Source organism: Suricata suricatta, chromosome 8, assembly GCF_006229205.1.
Source record: "Suricata suricatta isolate VVHF042 chromosome 8, meerkat_22Aug2017_6uvM2_HiC, whole genome shotgun sequence".
Taxonomy (NCBI): domain Eukaryota; kingdom Metazoa; phylum Chordata; class Mammalia; order Carnivora; family Herpestidae; genus Suricata; species Suricata suricatta.
The window spans coordinates 8,129,388-8,140,588 of record NC_043707.1 but is presented as its reverse complement, the minus strand read 5'-3'; the positions used below and the strand labels follow the sequence as shown (position 1 = coordinate 8,140,588).

The 11,201-nt window shown below is 45.0% G+C and overlaps 1 protein-coding gene across 5 annotated transcripts in view; it reads right to left on the bottom strand.

The window, feature by feature from the left end:
• Positions 1-4,084: 4,084 nt before the first annotated feature.
• Positions 4,085-11,201, bottom strand: part of ATF7IP2 (activating transcription factor 7 interacting protein 2) — a 43,700-nt gene continuing 36,583 nt past the window's right edge. For 4 of the 5 annotated variants that reach the window (XM_029947208.1, XM_029947206.1, XM_029947207.1 and 1 more), the window contains 4 exons: positions 10,334-10,395; positions 9,598-9,664; positions 6,110-6,195; positions 4,085-5,590 (listed from right to left, as the gene is read on the bottom strand). In XM_029947208.1, the coding sequence (XP_029803068.1) occupies positions 5,177-5,590; positions 6,110-6,195; positions 9,598-9,664; positions 10,334-10,395 (629 nt within the window). In that variant the 3' untranslated portion in view covers positions 4,085-5,176. Of the gene's footprint in view, positions 5,591-6,109; positions 6,196-9,559; positions 9,665-10,333; positions 10,396-11,201 lie in introns of those variants that run through there. The other variant, XM_029947210.1, reaches the window with a different exon arrangement.

The window sequence follows — 11,201 nt, the reverse complement described above, 5'->3', positions numbered from 1 at the left end:
TTAGATTCACCAACTATTGACGCTGTGGTCATAGTTCCTTTGGTCTGTGTGTGTGTGTCGGTAGTTGATGACCGATTTTGTGAGTTGCGGACATCAAGGCACGGGCTTGAATGTCCATCATTTAACATGGATGCAGCACTATCGTCCATACAGTCCGTATAGATGGGACTTTGTCCGAAGGATGTCCTGTAGAGCTGTCTGTCCAAATCCAGGAGCCTCTAAGAATCATGCGCTGCATTTCATTGGCCCGTGGGATTTTCCTCTTCCACCCAAATCCTTTTCCTTCAGAGAACTTTCCCGAGGGCGGGTTAGAGAAGCCCCTCAGGACCAGCCTGTCTCCCCACACGCTCCAGCGCGCGCCCTGCTCACTCCCTCACGGGTCACGTCACACTGCTCTCTGAAAATCCTGTGTGCTTGCTTTTCACTTGGCCTTCCGTCAGTTCCAGAAGGGCAGGGGCCGTGTCTCCTCTTGTTCTCGATGGCAGCCCCGGGCCTGGTGTCTGGCACGTGGTGGATGTTCCATATTTCCTTGATGAATGAATACACGGATATCACACTGGGGAAATTTAACCAATCAGTGAAAACCATTTTGGGTTGGCTGAGCCCCGTGTCCCAAACCTTCACTGTCATAAACTTCTTCCCACAACTGCTAAGAATCTCTCCTTTGTCTTGGGCGATAACCCAGCCTACCCAAGCTTGGCCGCTACATTGCTCTGACGAATAACCTCAGCTCTTAACTTTACCAAACTGGTTTGATGCAGAGCCCGTGTGGGCAGAAACAAGGTCCCAAATCTTACCGCCGAACTACCCAAGTGTCTCCGCTTGCCGCTTGTGGGTCCCAGTCTGTGAGCAAGAGGTGGGTGTCTCCAGCTAACGGGAAAATTTTTTCTTGTTCTTTTTTGTTATATATCGATAGATAAATTTCTTCTTTTTTGAAAGAGAGTATGTGTGTGAATGGTGAAGGGGCAGAGAGAGAGAGAGAGAGAGAGAGAGAGAGAGAGGACCTCAAGTAGGCTCCCCACGTCGACACAGAGTCTGATGCGGGCCCTGATCCCACAAACTGTGACCATGACTTGAGCCTAAAGCAAGACTGCCTGGGCCACTGAGGTCCCCGGGAAAATTTCTTTTTCATGCATAATTTCGTCCAAAGGGAGCTGGCCTCAAGCTGTGGTAGTAGTCAGGTTAACTTGCTGGTAGTTCTCAAAATACCCTATGACCCCAAGTAACGCCCACCACATGTGGTTTTCACCACCTGTGCCTTCCTTCAAGGCACTCTGGATGTCAATCCCAGAACTCTCTTCTCAGTAGGTACTCCCCCAAACAGAGAATTTCCTTGAATTCAAAGAGTTAAAAGTGTATTGCAAAAATCAAGTGTTCCCTGCCTCTTGTGTTATTGTGGATTAAATGGGTTCCATCCAGCTTGTCTAACTGCACACACTATGTACCCCCAAGTCCCGGGGAATAAAGAAGTCTTGAGTACAGAACTGTGATCTTCACAGATCAGACATTATTTCCCTCTGTCAAAGGAAGAAAAAGAACTTCCAGATGGGTCCTTGTCCCCGTGATGGGTGACAGTATCTCTACGTGTGTCCCTTGGTATCAGGCTTATTTGTTCAACTTCCCATGACCTTTAAAGAAGGTAGAGTGACAGGCACTCAGAGATTGACAGACATGTCTACATATTACTCATTACCACACATCCAGAGGCCTCATGAGATTTTTGGCAGGGGAGAGAGGCCACTACTTGATTTTTTATCCACGTTGAAGGAAACCCGGAGAACCAGCCCCCTAACAATATGCCACTTTGGCGTAAGGATCATGGGGAGCTGAAGGCCACTGAGAAACAACAGACCCAAGAAGGCCTCTTGGCTTCCCCCGTTTCTGCCCCAAATCAAGGCACACACTTCACTTTGTCCTCTGTCCGAGGTCTTCTCTTAGGCTGGCTCCTTTGGGGGCCCCTGAGAGGGTGACGGCAGAGAACCTTGCCCCTGCGCTTTCCCAAAGGCAAAAACCATTCATGCCTTTTGAGCCACCAACGCTCAGATGCTTGCCACCAGCCGTCCTCATCCTATTATCGTGAAACCTCTTCCTTCAGCTTGTGAACATTCCAGAAGATTCGCTGGCTGGGGATATGTTACTCTTTGGTGAATGCCCACTGCAATCTGGTCTATGGTGTCAAGTCTTCGAGCTTAGCGTGTGATTGTCTACTCTTCATCCCCCCAAGGGTGCCGTCCTCCCCCGAGTGAAGCCCTCGTCCTGCGCTGCGGGAAGCCCCCCGTTGCTCTGAGCCTGAAACGTGTCCTCACAGAGGGCAGCCCAGCTCATCAAATTCAGTTCAGAATCTGGCTTTTCCAGGAGGAGTCAGGAGGGTGGAGACATAGGGGGACCGCACCTCCCTCGTCCCTCAAACATAGCAGTAGGAGGTCAGAACACGTGGAATACCGGAATCCAGTCTGTGGAGTGACAGAAAACCCACAGGCGTACGGGGCCCGTGGCGGGACAGAGGTGGTGGTTGGTGAGCCGGGGATGAGGTGGGCAGCTGGGGGGACCCCTTCAGGAGAGGAAAGTTAGAGACAGAGGCTGTGCAAGCGTGGGATTGTATTTGGATAAGAGAAAATGACCACATAATATATGAAGAGAGCCAGTTTCTGTTTTGCAAACAGCCTGAGGAATTGGGATCAGAGTTTTCGGGGTGCGTGACTTTTCTCTGGGACTGGAGCCGGCAGCGTGTGCGGACCTGGGACAGAGGGAAGCCAGGGGTCTTGGGCGCGCTGGGAGAAGGCAGCCCCCTCCCTCGAGTCCCGTGGGAAGGGGGTGTATTGCCCCCACCAAGGACAAAAAGCCCTGCAGGTGCCAGCCAGAGGCCCTTTGTCCTCTGGGCGGCGTGGCGATGTTCCAGAACTGTCTGTACACAATGGGATCCTTGAAGACACCCGGGTTTGAATCCCAGCGGAGTACCTGGGAGGCGTGGGGGACAGGCAGGACATGCCACCCGCCCGTGCAGCTCTGGGAGGATGGCCTGAAGAGAGCTGTGAGACACCCAGTTCAGAGAGGAGATGGGGGTCACTTTCCTATCACCCACGGATGCAGCTTCAGGGAACAGGACCGAGACCCCAGGACACGTGGGACCCACTTACACCAAACCCCGCCCCTCTGTACCTGGTAACCGCCTACCTCCCAGAGAGAGACTGACACTGACCGGACCACAAGGCCCCTCCCCTGGACCAGCATGACCACCGGGCCGGGCACCAACACACACTTGTCCCGTGTTTCTGTAGGTGGGTCTGTTTCCTTTCCTTTCCTTCTCTTCCTTATCTTTCTACTGTCCTCTTCTTTCTTCCCTTTGGAACCAGCCTCTGAGTTTCTGATCGGATTTTTGATCAATTCTTAAATACTTTATTCCTCTGCTCTGGTTGTTTGTTTAATCAGGCATTTTTAATCTATTCTTTTTATCCCTTCCCGGTATCTCCTTCTTTATTTTCCTCTTTCTAGATTAAGCCTAGTTTCTTTGATTCTCTGCCTGGCCTTTTTTTCCACCCCTGTCACTCCTTTGGGATAAGGTTTCTTCCTTCCAACACCCCCTTCCCCTTCTTCCCTGGGTTACTTCAACCAACAGATCAGAGCACCCCTGGTGGAAGGCCCAGCCCCCCACCGCTAGTGACACAGAGCAGCCACGGACACACCAAAGAGCACACCACACGCTCCAGCGATACCTCCCAGCGCCAGGCCCTGGGGCGCGTGACCTTTTTACTACAGTAGTGCTCACGGGTGCGGGACACGGATCACGCTATCGAAACACACGATGGACAGAGTCTGGCTTTCCTGGCAGCAACGCTTTGGACGGTAAAGACACAGGAGACTGGGGACGCCTGGGGGGCTCAGTCGGTTAAGCCTCCGGCTTCGGCTCAGGTCAGATCTCACATTCGTGGGTTCGAGCCCCGCGTCGGGCTCTGTGCTGACAGCTAGCTCAGAGCCTGGAGCCTGCTTCCAGTTCTGTGTCTCCCTCTCTGTCTGCCCCTCCCTCTCTCATGCTCTGTCTCTGTATCAAAAATAAATAAAACATTAAAAAAAAAGAGACACAGGAGACTGTAAATTAATAGCTTTATTTATGACTGAACATGTTAACAGTCACAAGATGCCAAGGAAAACCATTCCTCAATTCAGTTTCTGAAGTCTCAGAGCTCTGAGCACTGAGCGTTCACCACATACCAGGGAAGGACGCGTCTCCTCATCAGACTGTTCTTCCTACTAAGAGTTCATGGTCGCCTTCGCGGCCCCCCGCTGGGCCGGACTTCACTTCTCCAGTCCGCCCGCTGTGTCCCGGGGACCCTGCGCCGCTGCCGCCTCCGGTCGGTGCCCCTCAGAAGGGTGTGCGGGGCGCGACTCTCGGGGCTCTTACTCCGAGTAAGACGCCAGCCAGGAAAATGAACGGAGAGCAGTGCTACGGAACCAGCAAATTAAAGCCTTGAACCTAAGGCGGACAACTCCGTTTCCCGGAGCTGAAACCGTGGGGGGTTGGCTAATGCTTTTATCAGAGATACTCTGTGTTTTGTGTACACAGCACACAATGTAGAACTAATTTTATTATATGTATCTAAATATAAAAAACAGATTTAGGGGAAACCTCCAGACTCTTTCCTCAAATGACTGACACAGCCAAAAAGAAAAAAAAAAAATAGGGAGCGGGCCCATTACTAGCCCTTAGGGTTTGAACAGAATGAGAAGACATTTATTTTGATAAAATCTTGGTGAGACGCACCCAGGGCGGGCCCGTGTGAGCTGTGTGCTCACAGCTGGTCTGTCTGGTGCCCACTCTGCCCACGAGAGCAGGTGGCCGAGCACGGACCGCCAGCAGCAGAAACGGGCCGTGTCCCAGGGCTGAGGAGATAAAAACGCGGCGGCCCCACTGTCACCAGAGGTCATGCACAGCACGGCTCGAGGGACGGGCGTCCCCGCGAGCGTATGTTTTAGAACATACCCGCCGGAAGTACTCAGTGGATGCCGGTCAGAAATTCATGAAAGGAGAGGTCGCTTACAACACAGGGACCAGGGCTGTCCCCGTACAGAGGGCTCAGTCTGCGCTGGCCTGTGGCAAATCGTGGGAGAGGAGCCCTGTAAACCAACAACTCAAAAACGAAAAAACAAAACAGTGCGATATGATGATCACCAAAGACTTTTAGGTGAGGTCTTCAGAAAAGCCCGGGATACATTTTATATCACAAAATGGCCCATATCGTCCAAAAATGTCTTTTGATTGGACGGTAAAGTAGTATTTGTTGGAGGCTAAAAACTGAGATAGAGTACAGGCCATTGGGAGCGGCAGGGCTTTAATCTCTCCGATTTTCTTCCAAACCAGCTTGTGGGTAGGGTTCTCGTGGCAGAGGAAGAGGTGGTAGCTTTCCACGGGCGCGCACTTGGGGTTGATTTTGGTGATGTTCCAGGTCAGCGCGATGCCCCTGGGTCTCAGCACCCGCTTCACTCGGAGCTCGGGCTTCTGGGGAGGAAGCGTGTCTCGCGTTTTTTCTGCGAGCTCGGGCAGCATGGCTGGCGGCTCTGGGAGGGGCGGCAGGTGCTCACAGGGCTCCGGAGCCTGACAACAGAGGGTCAAGTTCAGTGGGCTGGCTCGCGGGCGACTGCGGTTCTAAATCTACCTCTCAGCTTTCAATCCGCTCCTCACAATCCTCACAACAAAGGGATGCTTCCAGACTACGTGGGGCTAGAACCGGTCGTTTCAGGCATAAGCTGCTTTTGGCACAAAGATCTGCGCACTCGGGAGCACCACTAATCCAGAACGGCTCGGTCCCAGGCATTCTGGATCCGCACTCTGAGCTCACTCCCAACCTGCGTTCCCAGTGTGCTACTTTACAGGAAGGGTGCGCGGGCACCTAACACCCTCATCGACAATGGCAACTGCGCTTAAAAACCTTTTGTTCAGTTAAAAAAAAATCTGGGATTATTTTAACTTCTACAGCTTCTGGAAGACTCGATTCGTTTGCATAAATAAGGAGATAGCTGCGTACAGCAGCCCGGTTTCAGAAGCACAGCTCGAACGGGGCCCACACATGCCCGCACACGCCCTCCGCCTGGGATGAACATCCCCGATCAGTACCTGAGCTGCATTTTGTGCCACCGGCCTGGTCTCTTTGGAGGTCGAAACCACTTTTGTAGGTGATATGAAGGTAGATGCTGACCTTTCTGTGAAGGCAAAGTGTAAGAGGTAAAATTTATCTGCGGGAATCAATTCCATAGCCTTTGAGCAAACTAGTTTACATCCTGGTTGGTAATAATTAAACGTGCACTAAATTACAAAACTGAATAAGATGACAGAAATACGATGAAATAAGTGAAATAAGATGACAAACTTTTGATAAAAGTTCAAGACCCGAAGGTGCCAAATATAGCGAATTTCCCTGGGATCATGACCTGAGCTAAAACCAAGAGTCGGACACTCAACTTACTGAGCCACCCACATGCCCCACAGCTGTTAGATCCCCTTATGGAGAGACCCCTTAATTATGATATAATGCCCATCTTCATCAATTGCAGTCTTTGGTGTAAAATTTACTTATTCTGATGTAGGGATGGCTACTCTGGCTTTCTTTTGGCTTCCGTTAGGTTAGATGGTTCTACACCCCTTCACTTTCAATCTGTGTATGTTTAGGTCTAAAATAAGTCTCTTGTAGGCAGCAAATATAGATGAGACCTGTTTTATTTATCCATTCTGATATCCTGTGTCTTTTGACCAGAGAATTTAGTCAATTTATAGTCAGATTACTGAAAAAGTATGAATTTAGTGCCACTGTGTTACCTGTAAAGTGGGTGTTTCTGGTGATGTTCTCTGTTCCTTTCTACTCTGTTCCTTTCGGTCTTTTTTCCCGTATCCCACAAAGAGTTTGCACCTTTAATACTTCTTGCAGGAATGTTTTAGTGGTCACAAACTCCTTTAGTTTTTGCTTGTATGGGAAACTCTCCTTCAGTTCTGAAGGACAGCCTTGCTGGATAAAGTATTCTTGATTGCCTACTTTTCCCATTCAGCGTGTTAAACAAATCACTCCACTCCCTCTGACCTGCCAGATTTCTGTGGACACATCTGATGTAAACCTGATTTATTTTCTTTTATAGGTTAAAGATATTTTTTCCCTTGCTACTTTCAGGATTCTTTCCTTATCTGTGTATTTTGTAAACGTGACTACAATATACCTTGGTGATGGCCAACTTCTGCTGAATTGAATGGCTCATTTCTCTGTGCTTCTTGGATTTTGATGTGTTTCCTTACCCAGATTAGGGGAGTTTTCAGCTATAATCTACTCAAATAAACCCTCTCCTCCTTTTCCTTTCTCTTCTTCTAGAACTCTTATGATACTTAAGCTTACACTTTTAAGGACTTGCTGAGTTCTCTAAATCTACATTCATGATCCAATACATTTCTTTCCCTCTTTTTTTGTGCTTAATTATTTTTCATAACTTTATCTTCTGTATCACTGCTGTGCTCCTCTGCTTCATCCATCCTTGTTGTCACTGCATTCATTTGTTTTCGGATCTCAATTATAGCATTTTCTATTTTGGCCTCACTCATCTCTGCAGTAAGGGATTCTCTAAGTGTCTTCCATGCTTTTCTCAAGCCCAGCTAGTATCCTTGTGATTACTGAATTCCTCTGTCATTTTGTCTTGGTCAGTGGCATGTATGCGTGTGTCTGTATGTGGGAGGAGAGAGAAGCAGAGAGGGAGAGAATCGGAAGCAGGCTCTGCCCCAGTAGCACGGAGCCCGATGTGAGGCTCCAATTCACGAACCACAGGAATTCACAAACCTGAGCTGAAACCAAGAGTCAGATGCTTAAATGACTGAGTCACCCACACATTCCTATCTAAAAAAGACTCAATATTGCTTTCACTTTTCAAAGATATACTTGGTAAGAATTTGTCCCCAACTTTTTAATGATGTCATTTGACTTTGCACAGTTCCAAATGAGAAAACGGAATTCGTTCTTCTCTCTATATTTTATAATTTTTTTCTTAAAAACAATTTTTAATTTTTTTCTGATTGCTTTTAAGATTTTTCTCTTTATCCCTGGATTTCAGGAATTGATTATAATGTACTGTGAAATGGTTTTCTTTGTATTTATCCTGCTTGGAATTTATTTATTTTATAATTATGTGGAATTAATTGTACTTTAAATTTAAAAAACTTCTGGGGCACCTGGGTGGCTCAGTTGGTTAAGCCTCCGGCTTCGGCTCAGGTCATGATCTCACGGTTCATGGGTTCGAGCCCCACGTCGGGCTCTGTGCTGACAGCTAGCTCAGAGCCTGGAGCCTGTCTTCAGATTCTGTGTCTCCCTCTCTCTCTGACCTCCCCCGCCCCCGCTCTTACTGTCTCTCTGTCTCTCAAAAAAAAAAAATAAATAAATAAACTTAAAAAACTTGACTTACATATATATAGATCCACTTGGTATTATCCCACAGCTCATTACAAGTCTTATTTCTTTTTCTCCAGCCTTTTTTCTTTTCTCTGTTTAACATTTCTTTAATTTGGATAGTTTCTTTCCAAACTATTTGGTTAGGTACTATTTCCTCCAATTTACCAGTTTGTTTTCCCTCTTCTGGGTCTAATATGCTGTTTGTCCAAGTCACTGAATTTTAAGCTTTTTTTTTTTTTCTGATTTGGTTCTCTTTTCTATCTTTTATTTATGTGTTCTGACTTTTTATTTTACTGTGTCTCAAATCCTGTACCATGTAGTTTAGACACAGTGTGTAATCTTAATTAAAAAACCAACTAATTATTATAGATTCAGATTCATTTTTAAATTTATATTTCTAATTTTCATCACTAAACTGGAAACTGAAGGGTTTCTTAATGAAATTCTATCATTAGGTACCTGGAGATTTCAATGGTTCCAACCTTTACTTGGGTCCACAGGTGAAAGGGGAGAAGGAATTAGACTATATATTTCCTATGCTAATCTCCATTTTTAAATATTACACAAATTTACTAATGCTAATAAGTAATATTTCAAGATTTTATCAAGAGTTTCAAAAACACTCAAGTGCAGTTATTAAGAGCTGAAGCTTTGTAACTAATTACTAGCCCCAGATAACCGTATTTTACCTTCTCTGTTTAAATCTGAGAAAGAGGGCACTGCTGTTACTCTCCCTCTACACTTTCATGTTATGCCCTAGGTTCCTCTCACAGTGCTATTGTTTTAGCTAAAGAAAAAAGATGTATACCAAAAAAGAGATTCATAATAGACCCAAACAACCCAGATACCTTTCAACGAGTGAATACAACTATTATACATCTACACCAGGGAATACTACTCAGCAATAAAAGGGAACACTACTGACACACAACTCTGATACCCTCTGAGGGAATTATGCAGAGTAAGTAAAAGAAGCCAGTCTCAAAAAGATACATAAGTATCATCATAGATGGTTGTGTAATTGGATTGTGGTGACCATCACATGAACCTCTATGTGATAAAACTGCACAGAGCGATACACACACATAGACTAATACACTAGAACAAACTTTATAAAACATGTCAAATGCTTTCTGAATCGTTACCTCCCATCTTTGTTCCGAAGGAAAGACAACTCCTTTACCTGTGCTGCGTTTTGATGGGGCTTCCTCTGTCAGATCGATCACAGAATCAAATTTCTTCTCTACAGCCTGAAAAGTTGTTAAAAAAAACAAACAAGATTTTGCTGCCACAGGAGAATATATTTTTAAAAAAATAAAACACTTTTTTTAAATTACCATTTAGAAGCTAGAGACCGAACACCCTAGAAGTCCTTATGGTTTAATTTAATTCTACTATGAGAGAGCAGCTCAGGAAATACTACATGGAATTTAACAATATGAGCATGTAAAGTCTGAGTTAATTTGGTAAATAAGTATGGTTTTGAAATATGTTTATCATGACATGTTTGCTTTTATTTAAAAAATTTTTTTTCTCTCTCTCTTTTAATGTTTGTTTATTTTTGAGAGAGAAGAGTGCATGAGCTTGGATGCATGAGAATGGGAATCAGAGACAGAGGATCTGAAGCGGGTGCTGTGCTGACAGCAGAGAGCCCGATTCTGACGCAGGCTAGAACCCATGAACCTGAGATCATAACCTGAGCCAAAGTTGAATGTTTAGCTGACTGAACCACCCAAGTGTCCTGTTTGCTTTTTAATGTTTAAGTTGGTATGCCAACTAGTCAGACATTAATTTCACAGAGAATGAATCTCCCAAAGAATGAATAACAAAACAAAGTCATCCAACATGTAGCAACACCCAAGTTCACAGAACTAACATATTCAAATAATCACCATTCAGAGACAATATTTATTACCTACCTTCACTTCTGTTTCAGCATCAGATGAACCGTTAGAACTTTCTGATTTAGTTTTTCCAGTACCTGAAAGACAATTATTAAAATACCCCCATATGACAAATTTATTAAGCTAGTAAATATTTACGAACTTTATGATATACAAAAGCTAAAACACAATAATGGGATGCTCTTTAACCATTTATTACATAGCCGCCAAAAGTAATACAATGGACACATCTATTTCAAAGACCAAGGAACCAGTTCAAACAAACCAAAATCTAATTTTGGTTCAAAAGATTTTGTTCTTCTGTAACTTTACAACTATATTAGTAACTCTTTTTAGAAAATCCGTCTGTAAATTAATATGGCATTTGAGAAAACAGACTTGGAAATGTATACATTTTTAATTCACATTATCTCTAAACTAGACTGGAGATGGCTGAGAAACATTCTATCCAGAACTAATAGAAAATCTCAGATAAATGCTTAATACCCCTTGTAACTCTCTGATTCACAATCTTAACAGTCCAAACTCTGAGGGCGATTCAGGAGATACGTAAATGGAGGCAAAGCTTTCTGAAATCAAGATGCAATTACTCTAAAATAGTAAAACATGAAAAGCGAATTGGTAATTTTGAATGAGAACTTCTAGGCTAACAAGAAAGCCATTTTAAAGGAGAGAAACTTTATTAGAAATCTGAGGTTAAAGAATTTTACGTATGTGCAACAAGACAAGTTTTAAAGAGCAACAACGTATTCTCAAAAAACTTAAAATATAAAAGACGCAAAACAATAGCAAACTTTAAATCTGAAGTGGACTATAAGGTAACTTAATAGGTAAAACAAAAAGACAACAAAAAACAAATCTCTACACCAACACAGGCCAGAGC